At 34.9% G+C, this 20931-nt stretch overlaps 1 protein-coding gene and 2 long non-coding RNA genes across 3 annotated transcripts in view; 2 read left to right on the top strand and 1 right to left on the bottom strand.

The window, feature by feature from the left end:
* The window catches only part of LOC114319821 (uncharacterized), a 36877-nt gene extending 23621 nt beyond the window's left edge, over positions 1-13256 (top strand). Inside the window, exon 2 of the long non-coding RNA XR_014337674.1 lies at positions 12755-13256. This is a non-coding gene — a long non-coding RNA (uncharacterized LOC114319821). The remainder of the gene's footprint in view (positions 1-12754) is intronic.
* Positions 226-4282, bottom strand: LOC145796924 (uncharacterized). Its single transcript, XM_082882613.1, has 13 exons — positions 3560-4282; positions 3313-3456; positions 2343-3221; positions 2199-2255; positions 2005-2087; positions 1829-1928; positions 1634-1729; positions 1458-1559; positions 1203-1340; positions 1010-1119; positions 843-909; positions 639-735; positions 226-500 (listed from the first exon to the last, which is right to left on the bottom strand). The coding sequence occupies exons 1-13, from the start codon at positions 4229-4231 to the stop codon at positions 466-468; spliced, it is 2580 nt and encodes an 859-aa protein (XP_082738739.1). The 5' UTR covers positions 4232-4282; the 3' UTR covers positions 226-465.
* On the top strand, positions 5207-8566 carry LOC145796926 (uncharacterized). The gene is made up of 3 exons (XR_014337669.1): positions 5207-5342; positions 6813-6936; positions 7701-8566. It is a non-coding gene; the product is annotated as an uncharacterized LOC145796926 (long non-coding RNA).
* Positions 13257-20931: the final 7675 nt, after the last annotated feature.

Here is a 20931-nt window from a genome sequence, read left to right as displayed (position 1 = left end):
AAATAAACGCCGCCCAATGTCCTACCCTAACGGTACTATGACGTCACTATGATATTTAGCGACGCTTTTGAAACGCCGTCATAGATATTTATACATTTTAAAAATCCAACCGTTGGGGCTGGGATATAGGGACGTTTAAAAAACGCTGCCATAGCCTTTTCTTTTCTTTTTAATTGTGCTAAGCTTGACATTTAAATATAGCGATAGATATTTATACCTGTCATAAACGATTATTAAGAACTAATAATTGATGTATATTAAATTAATAAATAAACTAAAGCTTGAAAGCAAAATTCATGTTCAAATTAAAAATTAAAAAAAAAAAATGCATTGCATACCCAAGAATAGAAACAATTCATGTTCAAATTTTAAATACATCAATTAAAATCAAAGTCGTCTTTGTTCGCTCCCACAACCTTATCCACTATCTTTCCTTCTTTCAGGATCACAAAAGTCGTATAGCCTCTACTTCCATTTCAATTCACCCCTAGCTCTGAGTTCTGCACAAGGTAGCACACTTGAGAATATAATTTTATAACAAAGGTTGAGTTATAAACTCAAAGTTCACGAGTTTAAGAAATGCGATAACGTCATTGATTGTACGAACTTATGAAAAATAAAAAAGAATAGAGCATCACCAGCTTTATATTGTGCGATATCACCAACAATAGGAGCTGAATTATGCTTGTATATCACAAGATCAAGTAACAAGCGAGCCCTATGCAAATAGTCAAACTACATGCCAAAAGTAGTGAGTACGTAAAAACATCACACATTATAAAATTAGTCTTCATAAAACATAAGATACTGATAAGTGGACAGTTGGGTATAAATGTAAGTACCTTGATTACACCTGAAGGCAAAGGTTTCCCTTGCATATATTTGATGACGAAAAGACCACAATCATAGCTATAGGAATGAGTGTAGTTGTAACAATAGAGTCAACGAACTTAGAGATTATAACATTAATGCTTATTTAAAAATCAAGAACGATAATGTAGTGTATTACTTGTTGTCTTGGCGTGGCATGTCTTCCAACCATTGAAATGCAAACGAACTAACATCTTGAACGTAATCTTCTCCATGCGCATATTGAAGCAGCTTATGCAATGATTGTACCTGTTGGTGGTAGGTAGTAAGGTACATGATCAAGAAACAAAAAAGTGGATACAAGTGGGGTATCATAATGGTTATTCTATTACCAATAATGTAGCTTGATTTTTTCGATCCTCATCGGTGCCAATACATCTGCTGGAGTCGAATAGATAGGCAACCCGTTTTTCCATGTTTACATTCAAGCACAACCAGTGGTTTTCTCTATGGTTGAAGGGCATGTAAATCTAAAAATATAACGTCGAATGTACATGCAAAAAATAAATAAATACATAACATGGATCAAATGTTATTGTGCATGGTAAATTTGGAAATTGGGTAATAGTAGTATTTTATCATGTTACCTCCTCACAAGCATGAAGGGGGCCAGTGTATCTGTAAATTCCAAAATAATCTTCTACTATATCTTTCATTGTGTCATCAGAAGGTTGACACAAAATCTTTTGCTGCATATTCAATTTTAACATATAAATAACTTGTGCCTAAATAAAAAAAGTCTTTAGGTATGGCTAATACTTACCGATACATGGGTCGGAAAGTACCAAACCTTGTGATCCTTATTTGGAAACTTTTTCCTTTGTTTATTTGTCAATTTCACAACAATGAGATTTATAATCTGCAGTGCAAAATATATGAAATTTATGAATAGGCAAAGTAAAGTGACTTGGATGATGGAATGGTAGCAAATAAAATAGGAGAAGGAGAAAAGTCTTACACACGAGGATATCCACTGATATGGTTTCAAGGACCACAATTCCTTCCGTGTGGCAGATTGTACTTCCACGTAGTGCAGTTTCATTCGTACAAGATATTCCCTAGCACATGGATAACTATGTGATTTAAAAGGTATAGTACTTCATACATAACAAGTTAAAGGTAGTCAAATTGTACCCTTCTGAAAGAGATTCATCAAATGCATATCGTAGAACGAGACTGTCATAGTCATTTAATGGGTCTGGCAAAGGCACGGATGACTTGTAAAGGTATTGAGAAGAATAGTGCATAAAACAAATCAAGCTTGGTTAGTGTATGTTAGCGCAAAATAACCACATATACAAAAAATACTATAATAGTTAGTTCCAAACCTTTGGGATTTCAGGAACAACATTACCCCCAAGTTGATCAAGTAAATTATCAAATAGCTGATACAAGTAAAAGAAAAGTAAGAAACAAGCACTATTTGTTACACATATATCAAATATGTTTTGAGACACAATCATTTAGTTTACTTCATCGAGATTGTCATGAATATTATTGTCAATGTTGTTGTCAGTTGACGATGGCTTCAACTGTGGTCTTTTCTTCTTTACATCAAATTTCACAAAAGGTGTACGCAACCACTGACTGGCTTTGCAATTTTGGGTCCCTCGAGTCTGAGGACCACGAACAACACTACATGATGATGACATTGTTACAGCATTCATTTCGACTGCCTTTGTATCGCTCTTTTTTGCGCGCAATCTCCCCTTTTGTGGAATAGAAAGTTGTTCATTATTTAATGCTTTCCCACCAACTAATTTGGCTCGTTTCTTTGCAACTGCCTTTGCATTTGGTGGTGTGAGGATTGGTTTTGTTTTTCTCAAATGCAAAGTTTCCATTGGTTTTTTGTCATTCATATTCCTTATCTCATCCTCATCTACAAACTTCGGGGAATTGGCTGCAACCTTTTCGATACCACTATCATCGAGACCAACCATTTCAATGTCAATTCGATGCTCCTCATGTAGTTTGCTTGGTGGTGTTTTAACATTTCCACCATCAATTGGAATGCATCGTTCTAACAACTCAAGAATTTGACCAACTTGGTTCTCCATTTTGACCAGTCGCTGCTCCGCAAGTAGTTTGGTTGGTGGTGTTTTAACTTGTTCTCCATCAACTGGCATGTGTTTTTCTAACAACTCAAGAATTTTTTCAACTTGATTCTCCACTTTGGTTAGACGTTTGTCATCCTCATCTTGCCTTGTGTCCTTGTGGCCTTGGACCAAAAGGGCATGAATTTCAATGACTTGTTTCTCAACTTTAGCCAATCGGGAGTCATCATTCTTGTCAATTCTTCCCTGGCTAAGAGTTACTGCATTGGACTTTTCACCAATGTTAGGCAAAGCCACCTATTCACAGATATACAATAACTTGTTAATGTCACAGGTGTAATGTAAATTGAGCTATAATTATAAAAAGTCATGTGTTGTAAATATTTACCTCAACATTTAAATATCCTCCCAAAGCTTTAATTTGATTCAAACCCTGCTTAATTTCTGAATTACCCCAATAGGATAAGCGAGGAATGGAGTTGGAAGTAGCCACCAACTCCCTTTTGCGAGCAAATTGTTCCAAGTAAAATAACTACATGGGAAAAAAAATCAAAAAAAGAAGTCATTTTAATGTGTGTTAGACAATATACAATAAAAAATAATAGATGAAATAATTACACATCAAGGGGAAGTACCATTAGAAGAAGCAAACAGCCGCACATAGCAGACCGCTCTTTGACCTTGGCAATGGCAATGCGGTCGACAAGAAAATCAAGGGTGTGCTTTGCCCAATTGAATTGACTGATGGACTCAACATTTTTAACCATTTTAATGAATGATTGGTGTACGCCTGCCTTTGTGGTGGGGCACAAGAGGGCTCCAATGATGTATAAGACAAATTTCCTTTTAAATTCAGTTCCAGCATCTTTTGTTTCAAGCAGATAAGATTTCAAAGATGTGAGCGGAACAAATTTATTCTTCATCGCAATTTCATCACATAGGTTTGTAATTTCATCTACGGACTCTGTTAACTTCACAGGTAGACCATTGGAAGGTAATCCCATCAACTCATGAACATCTTCTACGGTGAGAAGCATTCGAAGACCGTGGACATTCAATGAATGAGTTGAAGGATCAAAGTTCTGAACTAACCAATGACACAAGTCATGATCTATGTGCGTGCACCTAAGGCTTAGGATGCCATGAAACCCCATATCACTCACTGCTTGTTGTTGTGCTTTGTCCAACCTTCTAATAATCTTACAAATTGATGTAAGCTCAATTCGGGTTTGAATTTTTACTTTTGGAGGCTTTTGTTGGACCACAGTTTTTAATTGGGCATATTGTTCAGATTGCAGCTTTCCCATTTGTATATACTTATTTTTTTCTTCTTCAAGAAGTTGATTCCATTTGTCCCCAATAGCCTACATTACATGCATAAAATCATATGAACAATTACATACAAGCTTACAAGTACAAAAGGAATACTACAAACAACAAGAATACGTTGCACTTACCTTCACGTCTACTTTCATTTGGGTTTTTTTTAACTCCATTGATTGTTCTTGGCTATAAACATATGAAAATGAATATAAGAATTCGTATAATGGAAAATATATAACTACATACAAATAGATATTAACGAAATACCAAAAGAAAATGAATGGAGTGATCGGGCGCTTTGGAGGATCAGTCGGCTTATCCATTAGGCTTCAATCAGAATTCCTTGTAAAGAAAGACAAGAAAAATAAACTCATAATATCTTTGATTAGGAAAAAAAACAAACAAACAAAAATCTTAAAGGTTATAGTACATTCATCAAATGCACGACATGCACACATGAATGGATTTGTTTTATAATAATGTAGTTAACAAAGACTATGTTTCCAATGTAAAAAGGAAAGACACTAAAAAAAATTCTAATCATAAACAAAAAATGATACCCCAGTAGCTTAGGTCACATTAGCATAAAAAATAGATTAAAGAAGTTAATTTTTTTGGACAAAATTTGTAATTTGGTAAGGAAATTTTTTTGTCGCAAAAAGGAGCCAAATATTTTGGCACCATACGAATTGATAATAAAAACGACATTGTTTTTTATTTTATTTTTGGGACTATTGTAGAAAAAAAATAAAAAACGATGTCATGGTTATGTATAGCTCCTTTGCTCCTTCAAGTCTCACTTTAGGTATACAGTCAGAAGGTTGAATATCTTTATTAACTGGTTTTACTTGCTTTGGTTTTAGCTATGTTGTGGTTCACTTTCCCATATTTTATCTTGCTAATTTTTTTTTTTATTCTCTGCATGGGTTTGGGGATGGCTTGAACCACATAAAGCACTTGAAAATTATAAATGTTTAGGAAAGCAATTTGTTGGGATTCTGATATTGTGCAGTTTGTTTGGATGGGTCTCCCCCGGCTTACCATCTTGATAAGGGGTTTGGAGCAGGAATTAACAATTGGTTGGTTCATTTTGAGGTTGGTCCTTCATTTACCATTTTGTTTTACAATACAAAAAACGATTTGTTTGTTGTTAAGAAGATGATTGAAAAGAAAAATAAGAATTGTGAAATCATATAAGATACCCAATTTTCTGCAGTTTTATTGGAAATTGAATTGAGAACTGATTTTGATTTTTTTGAAATGCCAATTTTCTAGTGTATTTAGGACATGAAAATGTAGTCTGATAAGGGGAGGGGAAAATGTAATCTCTATTACACCCTTTGTTACTTGTCACTAAGTAGATTGATGGTGGAAGGAAATGAAGTTTGTACAAAGTGCTTACAATCCCTCCAGATATAAATGTAGAATATACATCTTTTATCTATCTATTTGGGATGATACAGTAGGAGCTTGAAATGTAGATTTAATGAATTTGGATCCATACCTGTTATATTAGCAACCTATATATATGTTTGCATATAAAATTTACTAAAATTAAAAACCGAAGAAAAAAATGGGAGCCAAACAGGGGTAGTTAATATCAATATGCTTCAAGAATTATATAGAAGCTTAGCTTCAAGGATTATATACTGTCTTATACCAGTATAGAGAACTAATTATAGAAGTATAGTAGTGTGTTGAATATTTTCTAAACTAACCGAGCAGGATGTCGAGCAGCCGAAGTGATGTCGCAGCCGGAGTGAACAACGGTAAGAGTGGTCAGAGTGATCCACGGGAGCTCTGATGAAGGCAAAAGCTGAGAGAGGAAAAAAAAAATTCAAGAAGAAGTTAATAATACTTTTCCATATATCTATAGATTGGTCTGTGCAGAAGTTAAAAAATTCAAGAAGAAGTTTAGCTTATTTTATGTTTGAATTCAAGTAAAAGAAAAGAAAAGAAAAGAAACAAAGTGCATGTACTTAGAAGCTCAGCCTCAGTTTCTGCATTGAAACATAGGTGATTTTCCTATCTCAGAAATTGTGGTAAGAGAGTTGCTCGGATTATAAAGGAAGGGTTGAGATTGAATTGCCGTATTGTGAGTCCTTGCATAGAATGAATATAGACAACATTTTGATATTTATAAATATAATAAACATGTAGTATTACTAAATAATAAAAGGCTTATCTTAGGACGAACTGGAAAATTGAAACATTTAAAGTTTGACTTCTTTTGGCGTTCTATCCGTCTTAATTGATACGTGTAATTTGTAGGTAATTACCGGTATATAAGATTTACTACTTGGTAAGGTTCCAAAAAATAAAAAAATAAAAATCCCATTTCCTCTATCTCTTGACACCTTGCTTAAATCCAAAGACTATCACATTCATTACACACAAATCTCAAAAAATGAGATGAAGCAATCACAATCTCTCTCTCTCTCTCTCTCTCTCTCTCTCTCTCTCTCTCTCTCTCTCTCTCTCATATTCTTGAAATGTCAATTGGCATGGGAGTTGTGTATCTAATTATACTATCTCTGTTTCTTGGATCAACCAATATTGTGAAAGCTGCTGCTGCTCTACCGTGTGATGACGACAGATGCAAAACTGGATCATGCAACAGCACTGGCTACTGTATTTGCAATCTTCCAGACCCTTCCACCATTTTAGATGGTGATCGACCTTTCCAAGGGTAAATCTAACTTGCCTGATTCATTCAAACTCATATATATATATATATATGGTTTTCAATGGAAGTTTTCATACAACACTTAAATCATTCTTGTGCTAGACACCATTATAAGAAAATATTGAAATTCTTTAGCAAGATTTAAAAAAATAAATAAATAAATGGAAGAAGAAGAAAAAGAAACAAGTAATGCTACGAACACAATTTTTTCATAGAAAAATGTACAACATGTAGTATTGCCAACATTACGTTTATTCTAGTATAATTTCATCTAGAATGAATGCAGTGCTGCCAACACTATATTTTGTGCAATTTTTGAAACTATTTCTCAATTTATAACCATATGATTTTCAATGGAAGTTTTCATACCAACTTGAATCATTAATGTACCAAACACCAATATAAGAAAATCTTGAAATTCTTCAACAAGCACTTTTTTGGTATTATATATAATTAATAATGTTATAAACATAAATTTGTCATACAAAAGTATATTGAAAAAATGCGGCCTATATCACATTCATTCTAATAGAGTGTGACTCCTTTCAAAATAAATGTCATACTATCAGTATTAATATTGCATTTATTTTGATAGAATGTGACTCTATCCAAAATAAATATAGTGTTGTCAGTACTGTATTTTATTAGTTTTTTTTTTAAAGAAAGAATTTTGTCTCTATACTTGATGCTCATTGTTTTTTAGTTGATTAGATTCATGGAATTGAAACATCATGGAACTTCTTGTGTTCTATTGTTTTGATTAACAGGGGGAGGTTTTGTGATGAGGAAATGACAATGTGTGATGGGACTAACTCATTTTGGTGTGGAAATGGAGGGACTTGCGAGGAGATAGTTCAGGGTGAGAGTTATAAATGCCAGTGCCAAACAGGGCATAGTGGAGAGCACTGTGAGCTTGCAGGGGCACCATGTGGTGACATTTTCTGTTTCCATGGAGGTGCATGTTTGGTTGAGAATGATGTCTGTGACTGTCCCACTGATTAGAAAGGAAGCATTAATTGCTCTCTCCCAACCACAACCCAAATAGGTCCTTGTTTCTCTGCCTTCTCTATCATTTGTTGCGAATTTAATTTTTTTTAAGTTGTGTTTGAATTTTAAATTTTGAAAAGATTTGAGAAGAGAATAGAAAAGAGAAAAGAAATTTAAAACTTATATTTAATTGGCATTTCACTTTTTTATTTTTTCACTACACAACAATTTTCAAGATTCTTGTGTTTTGAGATTTTTACGAAATTATTCAAAAGATTAAGGACTAAAAAATACTACTGATATAAAATAAATCACATAATGATATACAAATACTCACATGTTTATGGATCTCACACAAAATGGGAGCCACAAACATGCGAGTGTCTATCCATCATGCATTAGTAACGTTTTTAAAATTAGAACGAAAATGTATGTTATTATTATATATTAAAATGTTATGATTTGTTTTTCATGGACATTAATTACAAACCATTGCAGATTCTACAACAAATTCAATTGGGTTGCACCAACAAGAAAGCAACAGTGATGTAAATGTAAGTATATATGAGGCATACATAAACATACCATGAATTTGCAAGAAATAAAAGGATTTGTGCAAAGATTTGTAAATGAAAAGAAAAAAAAAATCTTCACAAAAAAAAAAAGAAAAAAAAAGGGATTTGTGAATGAAATAGAGAATGAATTTTTTCACAAAAATCTCTTCCTTATTATTTTCTCTCAACAAATTGCTTCACAAATTCAAAATCCAAAAATAGTCCAAAATGCACAAAGACCCCAAAGAGATAACTAAAGCATGCACAAAAGATTTGCCATGACTGCCAAAAAAACTTCAATATTGTCGAAATTTTAAAATTGACAATAATATTTTTTAATTAATTTATTTATTTATTGTCAGACTCTTCCATCATACCTTTGATTTCAACACACTCACGCACATCTTCTGTGTGTGTGTGTGGCTAACGAGAAAGCAGAGGAAAATACAAAAGAAAGGAAAATTGAAAACCCCAACCCATAAAACACCATAAAATTTGCAAACCGTATAACTCAATAAGCATTCAAGATCCAATAAAATCTGCACAAACCATCATAACTCAAATCTGCACACACCATAATAACTCAAAAATAAAATCTGCACACACTAAAATCTGCACACCATAATAAAATCTGCATAACTCAAACCATATAACTCAAAAACACAAAAACAGAGCAAGGAAGACAGATGTTACACTGAGAGAGTGGTGGTCCCGACGCCAACGTGTGTAGTGATTACTTTCATTTTAAGACTCAAACATGGTTAATTATTTGCAGCGAACTATTTGTGAAACATAATCGTTGGTGATTTTTGATTGTTTAGAGATAACTACTTTTACCTAGATTTCTATACTCTTCACAATTTCTGTCAAACATAGAGACAAGTCACAATTCGAATTAGAGTGTAACCAGATGGGTACATTTTGAAACAGTACATTGCTAAACTGTGATAATGATGCATCATTTTTAGTGTTACTTTAATGGCTATTGTGTGGATATTGTGAGAGAGAGGAAACATATTCAATGCAACGGTGATAAACACTTAGTATCACCATCCGATGACATGTTACCGTCTAGAGCACCGTGTATATGTTGCGGTTACTAAATTAGTATGAAAGATGTAATATCTTAAAAGTGGGGTTTACTATCCATATGTAATTGTATCATTAGTTGGTGATGGCACGTGCCAATAGAGCAAAATGGAAATCTAACCACATATGCATGCCCACATACTGCCACTAATCACTATGTGCATGTACTTTTAGCCTTTGGGAGTCCTCACCAAAACCAATATAATAGATCACATTGTTAGATTCTCATTTTATTTTCAATTTCTTCTCCATCCTCACATCAATCCAATCACACAATTGGTTTTGGTTCGATTTTCGCTAGAACCTGTCAAATTACTGAAAAGATTTTCTCTTTGCATTAAAGCATGTTATGAAAAAGTTAGTGCAATAGCATAATCTTTCTGTACCTTTGAAGATCTTTACTAGACAAACTATGATGGGCAGTTTAAGGTCATTACCAGGACCATAGGGGTATGAGGGTTGTAAATTTAATTCAATCAAACTAAGTAGCATGGACATGGAGGGAAGCCATGTTCATATCAGACATGTAATGGGGACTAACACTTCTTAAACACTTCTAAAAATGTATCCATCATAACTCAAATCTGCACACACCATAATAACTCAAAAATAAAATCTGCACACACTAAAATCTGCACACCATAATAAAATCTGCATAACTCAAACCATATAACTCAAAAACACAAAAACAGAGCAAGGAAGACAGATGTTACACTGAGAGAGTGGTGGTCCCGACGCCAACGGGGCTGGTGGTCTTCGGCAATGGCTGAAGCTCCAGCTATGGTGGAAGAGAGGAGGGAGGAGAAGAGAAGAGCAAGAGCAAGAGCACGACCCAGAGAGGGAGGCCAACTGGCTTCGGGACTGTTGGACTTCTGACTTTGCTCTGTTGGGTTTGGTAACCTGGTACACGACTGAGAGAGTGGTGGTCCCGACGCCAACGGGGCTGGTGGTCTTCGGCAATGGCTGAAGCTCCAGCTATGGTGGAAGAGAGGAGGGAGGAGAAGAGAAGAGCAAGAGCAAGAGCACGACAGAGAGGGAGGCCAACTGGCTTCGGGACTGTTGGACTTCTGACTTTGCTCTGTTGGGTTTGGTAACCTGGTACACGACTGAGAGAGTGGTGGTCCCGACGCCAACGGGGCTGGTGGTCTTCAGCAATGGCTGAAGCTCCAGCTATGGTGGAAGAGAGGAGGGAGGAGAAGAGAAGAGCAAGAGCAAGAGCCCAGAGAACTGGCTTCGGGACTGTTGGGCTTCTGACTTTGATCTGTTGGGTTTGGTAACCTGTTACACCGGTTGCCTAACTTAAGAGAAAAATTATTTAATAACTTAGTTATGACCTGGTTATGAAGTAATATGGTATAAATAAATAATTAAATATAACTAAGTTATGAGTTAATATGGTGATAGTTATGACTAATATGGTATAGGTTATGATATAAAATCATATAAGTTCATAACTAAATGTATGGTACACCAAAATGTACCATAGCATCACCCATCATTAAAAGCTTCTTTGTGTGTGTGTGTGCGTGTGTGTGTGTGTGTGTGTTTGGAGGTGTAACTATTTACGAAGATAATATGTAAAGACAATGAGGAAGTTAAGTTTGAGTAGGATACATGTGGTGCTTAGAAGTTAGAAAGCATGATATTATATTACGTGCAGAAATGGGTGGGTTGGTTCAAGAACTTCATTCGGGCACTTCATTCGAACGGGAGTTTGAGGGGTGGAGGATTCAGAGTTATTTTGGATCTCCATTCAGGCGCTCCTGTGCGAGTGGGAGTTTGAGGGGTGTTTTCCGTTCACTTCGTTGGTGGTTGGTGTTTGTGTTCGGCTATGAGGAGATTGGCACTGGATGAACAAAGAGGGGACTGCTCAAATGTAGCAGAGAAGAGTGTAGCAGATGTAGAACCAGAGGGAGTTGTTTGGGTCTCGGTGAAGAACCAAAGGAGAAGGCTGCAGCAGATGTAGAAGAGGAGAGTGAAGCAAGTAGAGGCTGTCGATGTTCAGAGGTGAAGCCAGTAGTTTCGGGCAAGGGTGGTTCTCGATGGTGTAGCAAGAAGTGGCAGTCGATGGTGCTCGACGGCAATGGAGCCTGAGGGTTCGGCAATTTGGAGGTTGAGTGTCCGGCAATGGTGCAGGGTTTCGGGTCAGGCGTGGGGCTCTAGATGTGTAGCTACTGCAGTCAGATGGTTGGGGTGTGTAGCTGTGTTTTAGGTTGGGGCTCAAGAGTGTGGGTTAATTTATTTTAGTTTTCTGTTGTTGTTTTTTAAATTTTAAAATCGTGAGACTAAGGGGTTGGTTGTAAGAACGCGAGTAGCAGTAGTAGGAAAGTAAATTTTTACTCTTCGAATCTCTCTCATTACGTTTTTCTTTCCTTGTACCTGTAAATTTCATGTTTTTAATGGAATTTTTCTTTGCCGATCAAAAAAAATATTACGTGCAGAAATAAGTTATATATTGTTCAGAAACAAAAGTAAACTATATCTAACTTCCAGGTTCATACATGAACATATATCTCTAGATATATTAGTAATGTCTATGTCTATTTACTATACTATATTAGAGGAAAAGACTTATACATCTTATACTTGTCTGACGCTCCATTTGTTGTTTGCCTATGTTGAATTTGCATTGTTTGTGGGGACAAGTCAAATGTAGTATTCTTTATCCTTGGAAGCTATGTTCATGTAGGCTATTTTATGTATGCATTCCTACATTTGAAAAAATAAAGGTATACTAAGTAATTGTCGTAATGTTTTAATTAAAGTATAGTTTGGTTAAATTTAGTTTCAATAGTAGGTGGAAAGATTTATGTAATAAATGTGAATTGTAAGGAGAGACTTGCATTGACGTTAAGTTGGGCCAATGTGTTTACTAAATACCCTATTAATTTCTCTGTTTGTGGCCTAAAAATAGCAGCTTGCAAGCTGCCGTTGTTGTCTTTGATTTGAAATCGAATGATGGATCTGCATGTAACTGAGATGAGTATAATATAATGTAATATGCATGATAATGAAGTTCTATTTACATTGTAATATGGTTCAATGGTAGAATTGTATGTTGTTTAATTAATATGTGCTATGAGTTTGCTTGTATAAAGTTATGGTTCATGTACCTTGTTGTTGCCATGGATTCATTTCTGTTGCATTTGATGTAGCTGAATGAGGCTCCAATATCTTCTATTGTATTGCAGTTACACTTGTTGCATGCAATGTACTATGGCCGTTGAATTATTAGTTCTGTAGTTATCTTGCCTTTGATCAAAACGTTACTTTGTTTGAAACAAATGAAGAATATAAGTATTTTGGTACGAATTATTTTTATATGGTTGTTTGGACTAAGAAGATAGACAAAACGACATATACTTCATGTGATGATAAATTGTTGATGGCAGCAAACTCGAATGTTTCTGAAGATGATGTTGTAGATGGTGATAGGAACATGTGTCTCGAATTTGCAATATCCTCAATTTTTTGTTGGTTTGTTGTTTGATTGCGTTAATGTAATTAAGGAGCTGTTAGTATAGAATGTGAGAGCAGTAATGCAAATATTGTATTTTTAGTTTATACCAGTCGCACAATGTCTATATTTCAACTATGTTGATGTCGAAAATGAATGCAGTTGTTGAAGTGGTGGACAGTGAGCATTCTGTATTTGTAATTAAAAGTGTTGGAAATATATTATTGTTTGAGAGATATTCAACTGTAAAAATTGTAAGAAAACTTTTTAACAATTTTTATTTCTGAGAAAATGATATGTAAACTTGCTATTTAATGCAGTTGCTTTTAGATTTGTGGCCACAAATGCAGATTTTTCAGTGACGATTGAGCCAATGTGTTCACATTTATTTTTGGTGAAGTCATCTCATGCCAAAAGCTTCATAGGGTGGTTACTATTGATGAGAACATTTGTGTACATGTTAATTTGATGTTTGATATGTGTAATGTTAAGATCATAAGTAAGAATTTATTTTTAGAGTGTGTTTATTTTTTTGAGTAAGCAATTACGTGAATTGTATTTGTTTTAGTAGATAATTGGGCTTAAATATTGATGGAGCTTTATTTTGTAAATTATTTGTGGTGTTTCGAAGGTAGAATATGTATAAGAATTGTTGAAAAACTTACGATTGATCGATCAAAAGGATCTCTTAGACTTTTGCTAGGTATCCATTTACACACTTTGTGATTGTTCTTGTTGGTATGACGTTAGTTGTAATAGTAACAATATCTGTTGGGCATATGAAATAAATATAAATTTTAGGTGGTTACAAAATTTTATATTTGTTTTAATGTAGCAAAATGCATTTGACAGTTGGATGAAGTTGTATGCTTGTGATGTATTTGATTCCTCTATTGTTTCAACTTCTTGTATTGGTATTTGAGGATTGAGCATGATTTCAATCACATTGTCTACAATTCTATTTCGATGATCAATGTATTTGATGATACCATTGGAGAAATAGTATGTTTTGTATACACTGAGTAGATCATTGAACATAAGAATGTCATCATCAAAATAGATTGCTTGAATCCGTGAGTCGTCCTCTCATACTTGGGAAAGGTCCTCTCAATGCTCTAACGCCTACATCGAATATGGACCAAATTATCTCATAACGTATCACTTTAAAGAGTGAATAGCCCAACCTTTGGAACAAATTACAACCCAAGGTGGTGAAGAGCCGACATCGATGTCCCAAACCTTCCTGTCAATGTGAGCTATTGGAGAAGATCAATCGGTTATCCCTGGAGTAATTTTATTTGTTGAGCGACGACCCTTTTTACTCGACACTATTGGATCACTAAGGCCGACTCCCGTCCCTGCTCAACGAGTGGATTTTGCAGCCAAACTCCTTTATGCCTTTGCACAATTAGTTTTGAAAACCCAACTCAAGTGAGAATTAGAATTTTCCATGTGTTTTTTTAATTACCAATTAGAGTATAGGTTACATCCATTTGTCACTTCATAGTTTCATGTATAAAAATCAAATTTGTTACATTTAATTTTTTATTTTATTTTTTTGACCCTAGATTCCCAAGGTTTATTTATTTATTTATTTTTGAAGAATATTTCCAAGCTATTATGCTTCCTTGTTCAAGTTTTTCTACAACAACAATTGCTTCATATATTTTGACAAAATACTACTTTAGTTTGCCTTATCATTGTAAACATGTTTATTTGTTTATGTTGCAAGGTCCCTTGATTTCACAATTTCAATAACTTCCAAGCAATTCACAATTTTGTACACATAGAAGGATCAAATTTCTTGTTGCTGTCATTTTTTGAAGCATAGTAATAAACACATGGTATGCATCTACTATACATAAATACAAAGGAACATACTGTTGGGTATACCTCCTTATTGGAGTATGGGACCCAATTGGTTTATTAAAAGAATTTAATTTGATTTGGTGTTGGTTACAATATATGTTTAATAGATTATATCTAACTTTTGGAGGCCCAATAAATATTTTTTATAATCAGTTTGGTACAACTAGGGTTTTGATATAAATAAAAAAAACCCCAATTAATTAACAACATATAGATATATTGTTTTTGTTTGCCCCGAGGCAGTGAGTAGCGATAGCCAATATTGATTCTTATAATTCGGTGAAACAGTGCCTGCTTCGGTGAATATATACCAAGTTTGTTGTGTGATTGGTTTGGGTGCATTATTCAAGGGTGATGTGTGTGTATTGCTTGGGCAAACAAGCAATAGTGCTACTTTTTCGTCTGGTTCAGTTTTCAGTTTTGATTTAGGTTATTATTTTCGGTTTTCTTCAACTCTATTTCGAAGACTTTTATTCATCTATTTTGCCACGCCCCAAACTCGCCCCTAGAAGTTTGGGTATGACCACTTCAAAAACGGACATAAAATTCGGAATACCTACATATGGGGCATGAACGGAAGCATTATATATTATAAAATAACATGAAATAAAAAGAAACTACATCCATTGAGCGACCATTATCATGCCAGGATCACAAACAGTACATCAGATGATACATATTTATATACACATATACAATTCCGCCCCTTGTTTGGGCGAATAACAAAAACATTGGAAACTTCAACATGTTATAGACAATCAGAGTACAAGTCAAACTTAGTATAATTCATAAAAACGGGTAGGCTTCACCCAAATGCTTGGTCATACAGAGGCTAACAAAGGGAGACGAGCATCGAGGGTTATGGCTGACCTCCAGAGTTATTACCTACAGAATCAGACAAAATACAGAGTGAGACAATCACAGTGAATAATAGTACTTAAATAACTCAATGTTCAACTTGCATTATGATACGGAGCAATGCATATATAATGTAAGAAACAGGTAGTTAATCTGATTCTGTACTCATATTCAGAACGGCCCTGTCGATTCACAACGTCATAGATTGGCCCTTAGCTTGGTGGGTTCACATATTCACAAATTGGCCCTCAGCCTCATAGATTCATAACTTCACAACACAAATTGGCCCTTAACAGAACGACATTAAGCCCTTGTCAGAATGGAATTAAGCCCTTATCAGAATGGCATTAAGCCCTTGTCAGAATGTATGAACTCAAGAGGTGGCTTGCACGGATTCTAGAGGTGGCTTGCATGGCAGCACTTAGTTCCGTGCAGCACTTTGTTTCATACTAACAGATCATACAGAATGGCCATAGGCCCGGATGTCACCAATTGGCTATAGGCCTCATAGATATTACAGAACGGCCATAGGCCTCATAACTTTTATATCGGCTTTAAGACCAGTTCACATATGTATGGACTCAAGAGGTGGCTCGTACGAATTCTAAAGGTGGCTCGCATTGCAGCACTTAGCTCCGTACAGCACTTTGTTCCACACCAAAAATCATTAGGTCTTAAAGACTGCACTATCCAAAACATGCCGGAACATGAATAGAAGCAGAATAATCTCAGTTTCCTAAGAATACCATAGTGCACATAAGTTTCTCATTGTTTAGTTTCAGATTAACATGGTTGTCTCGCGTATAACAGAATAAGAATAATAACTACTGTAGAGCGCACATAATAACGTTAAACCTTCACATTTATATCATAGAATCTGAACGACCTCGGGTCCATATGGAACACAACAGAATTATTTCAGATTCATACGGATACACATAACTTTTGTATTACTCTGGCTCTTCGGAAATATTCATATTCATTGACTTATACCTGGACGGCCTCAGGCCCATTAGTAGCAAAACAGTATGCTCTTATATTTACACTAAAACCGTTATTCAAGAATGAACATAAGTTCCCTTTTATTTCTTAAGAACAACGTCACTTACTCACGGAGAATAGAATGTTCATATCAACTATTAATCAGAAGCATACAGAAGTATATACATTTATTTCATCGTTCATATCACCGTTTCATCATATTTGTTTATTCATTAATGGCACCAAAATATGTTCATCGTTCTCGACAATTTTATACAAATGTTAACGTAATCATTTACGAAGCACAGAACGTCAATAACATTAATCATTAACGATAATATCGTTCAATTACAGTACTACTACTCACAGTGTTGTGATGACGCGCTAGCTCCTCCCGAAGTACGTCCTGCACACATTCAAAATTTGCCATTTAGTTCATCTTTCTTTGCTGAGTCATTTCCTGAGTCATTTCACTTCAAACGTATTTTACAACATTTGTAGGCATAAAATACAATTTCTAAAAATATCCGAAGGTCGAACACGCAAAATAGAGCAAACTATTTTTCTCAGCTTGGGCTGCACGTGCAGCTGTAAGCTCCGCACGTGCGGCAAATACCCCTGCACGCGCGGCAGTGATGCCCCGCACGTGCTTTTTTAGCAGTGTTCACAATGCCAAAATTCCTCATTCCCCGCACGTGCGGCCATGACTCCCGCACGTGCGGCTGGGGTTCCCGCATGTGCGGCCATGATCCTCGCACGTGCGGCGATTCTGTGCAAAACAGTCCGAAAATTGCAACAAAATCTCATCTTTTGGTGGATGTTTTCAAGGCTCAAATTAGCTTTCTTAATTGATAGAACATGGTCTAAAAACATGTTAATAGGAGCTTCAAACACGCACATCAATCTAGATATACACTAGCTCTTGAATTCTTAAACACAACCTAGTTTTCTTTTGCATTTAACAGCACATATAACATCACTTCATGACCTTCATCAGAAAATAAGAAACTAAAGATAGTTCCCACACAAATAGGCATAAGCAACTTAGTTCAAAATCACCCAATTGACAAACCTTAATCCAAGTCTAGCAATACTTACACCCTAAGTTCAAATTCAAGTCCTAGGTTACACAATTATGGTTGAATCACTCCCAATTCAAGAGTATAGAAGATAAACAAACTTACTTTGAATTTAGATCTCCCAAATTCCCTCTAGATTAGTCAATCTTCAATCTTTACTCTTTGTTGCAACTCCCTTCTAACTTCTCTACACTTCTATTTTCCTTTCCCAGAAATTATGTTGAACTAAGTCCTAGCTAAGGAACTCACATACATATATGTCTAATGTAGATAGAGACGAAATTTAATCAGTTTAATCGTTCCAAATTGAATTTTCACAAAAAATGCTTCTTATTACTTAAAAATTACGCTGATTCCAAATACAAAAACAATTTCAAATAATTAGGCTTCCAAGGCCCTCAATTTCTGATCCAAACATTATAATCATAACAGATATTTTTCTTATCAAACAGATACGCATCCTTAATCATAGGATTCACTTAATTAATCTTAATTTCATATAAAATTTCACAATAAGCATTTGAATGCACAGAACGTGGGATTGATATGATACCAGAAACACATATGAGGGTCGGGTTATTACACTTTCCCCCCCTAAATAAATTTGGTCCCTCAAACTTGTTTGATCTTAAGACAGAAACAGATACGGATATTGGCCTCGTACCATTGTTCAGTTCCATTATCGATATTTAATTCCTCGGTTCAAACAGGTCACAGGGCAATCCGAAATTCTCTACACCTATGTGAAAAATATCAACAAACTTCGTATCGTCTATTGCATAGAATCACGTAGCTGATAAGATAAGACTATAAGAGTCCATTACAGGACACACAAGGTATAAAATCTTCAGTGGGCAGAGTTTATAATCATAATATTTTTCTGTCAACAAGTTTCATAGTCATAATTCTCTGATACTGAAATATGAAATATTTAGATACAAAAATATAATAAATACTGTTTCCTTAAGCGCATCATTCATATTTTCTCATAGCATACGTTAATTTCATTCACAATGACAAAATGTGTTCTACTATGCGCATAACCAGATTGACTCAGCATTAATAGTGCATACTCTATTCTCATTAGAAGGTACATGTTCAAACTTGTTCAGTTAAGTAATTCCTTGGGTAACTCGTGCTTAACCATTCTCTCAAAGTAAATCATCAATTAAGGTGATATGTACTTTTAAAAGAAATTCATGATATGTACCAACAAGGTTCTACCTATTAGACAAAGCATACCTTGACAAGGTCAGTACAACAAATACACATCGTTGATTTCTGACAACATTACCTTGACGTATAGTATTACAAAAAGAATCCTACTCTGAATCAAACAGTTTTACAAATTCATACAGACATATTATTATAAACACTTAGTTATACTACCATGAATTCAAGTCCGAGCAATAGGTACAAATAGAACGACCATCATTTCGTGCAAAGGGAAACATCTTTTTTTTTTTGTTTTTAATAAGTATTTCTTCTAGTGACAGCACAAATTAATTTGACGTCTTTTTAATCATCTCGGTGTTCAACTATACAAATAATTCTTCCTTCCTTTCCCTACTGTAGGATACAAGATCCACCATATGGTTTCATACTCACAATTTCTAATTACAGTGGGTTAACAAACAACCCTACGGAAATTAAAGACTAGTCAACTGGTCCAGTCAATTAACTTAAACAGGGTAGCCAATTATTCCTCAAACGTAGGTTCTACTAGATCCGTTTATAGGGTTATAATTCCATTAAGTATACAGTAACCACATCCATTCGGGTTCCACAATATCTAAAAATTCAACAGTATAACGATAAAATGACTTAACCAATTAATATCAGAGTTAGAATTCTTGGTAAAATCACTTCAACATGATAGTACATCAATTCGGAACCACGTAGTGTGGAGTATACAAATTTATTTAAACCTACAAGAGGAGGTAGATTCTCGTTCACCATTTGTTTCTAACAACCTTCACAATGTCATGCAGAACAGTTCACATTATAACTTTTCTTTTTCTTTTTTTCCACAAAGACATATTACAGAAATGCTTTCTCAATCTTAAGTCGTGAATAAACGTAGATAGGATTTTAATTCTTACGATAAGTTATCAGATTATCAATTATTAAATCTCGTTTTCGAAGTAGTCAATAACTACCCATCTTTTACAAGTATCATGTGCGTAGACATGTAATATGGTGGGGTTCTTCATGCCATACAATCTTTTCTTTCAAGAAATCCTGATTGCAGATTACAGACTACACATAAACAAAACAATTTACAAAGTACAGATGACAAATTACAGATTTCATATTTCAAATTCCCATAATCAAATCCCGATTACTCATAGATAAACTCATTCAATACCATCTATAACTTTCTCGGTTCCCCATCAGAAGTCGTCACTAATTTTCTCGACTCATGAAATCATATTAATTAACACTTGTTTCGAAATCATAGTTCATAGTGCTTGACCCAATTGGTTCAAGGTTAACAACCAAATTTGCAAACATACTTATTTCATATAAATCATCAATAGGGAACAAGGTCACAATCAATTACTTCCTTACGTAACTTTAAGAGGGATCACTATAGGCAATACTTTTTCTTACAGTCAGTCATTCCACAATTTCAATTATCGCGCAAAACACATCTCCTCAAACATTCAAACACAGTAATTTTCTCAAATCGCAGATCTAAACATTGTTATGGCAAGGAAGACATAACTATATCATAAAAGTTTAAGCATCACATGAATCATTTCCTTTGATCTTAGAAATATTCCATACTTAGAGTTTAATCACTTCATCTACACAGATGCTAGAAAGCACAATCACGTTATCATCATTTTCCGCAGGTGACTACTAACTGATAACACACATTTCATTTAACCATTTGCATATAAATTGCAAATAAATTGTCTTACCGACCAGCTCGAACCCTCACCACACTTCCGCAGTGCAATGTCATCATCTTAATCCCATCTGCATGCCTTGCGTTGTCCACCAATCTCATTTTTCTTTTCAATCTGTCTAGCCAGGCGGAGGTAGAACCCTCCAGATCTTTCATCTTATACTCATTATGTCTTGCATCATAATTAATTACAATGCACGAAGGATATAC

Source organism: Camellia sinensis, chromosome 8 (genome assembly GCF_055761805.1).
Source record: "Camellia sinensis isolate YWXY chromosome 8, ASM5576180v1, whole genome shotgun sequence".
In the NCBI taxonomy this organism is placed as follows: Eukaryota; Viridiplantae; Streptophyta; class Magnoliopsida; order Ericales; family Theaceae; genus Camellia; species Camellia sinensis.
This window is presented reverse-complemented; position numbering and strand designations above follow the sequence as displayed.

Bases quoted from the DNA above. Each gene is read 5' to 3' on its own strand.
- LOC145796924 (XM_082882613.1), bottom strand. From the start codon at position 4,231: ATGGGAAAGCTGCAATCTGAACAATATGCCCAATTAAAAACTGTGGTC. The intron at 3,457-3,559 runs GTACTTCCCCTT...TTTCCCATGTAG, and splicing joins GCTGTTTGCTTCTTCTAATG to TTATTTTACTTGGAACAATT. The intron at 1,730-1,828 runs GTAAGACTTTTC...TTTGCACTGCAG, and splicing joins ATCAGTGGATATCCTCGTGT to ATTATAAATCTCATTGTTGT.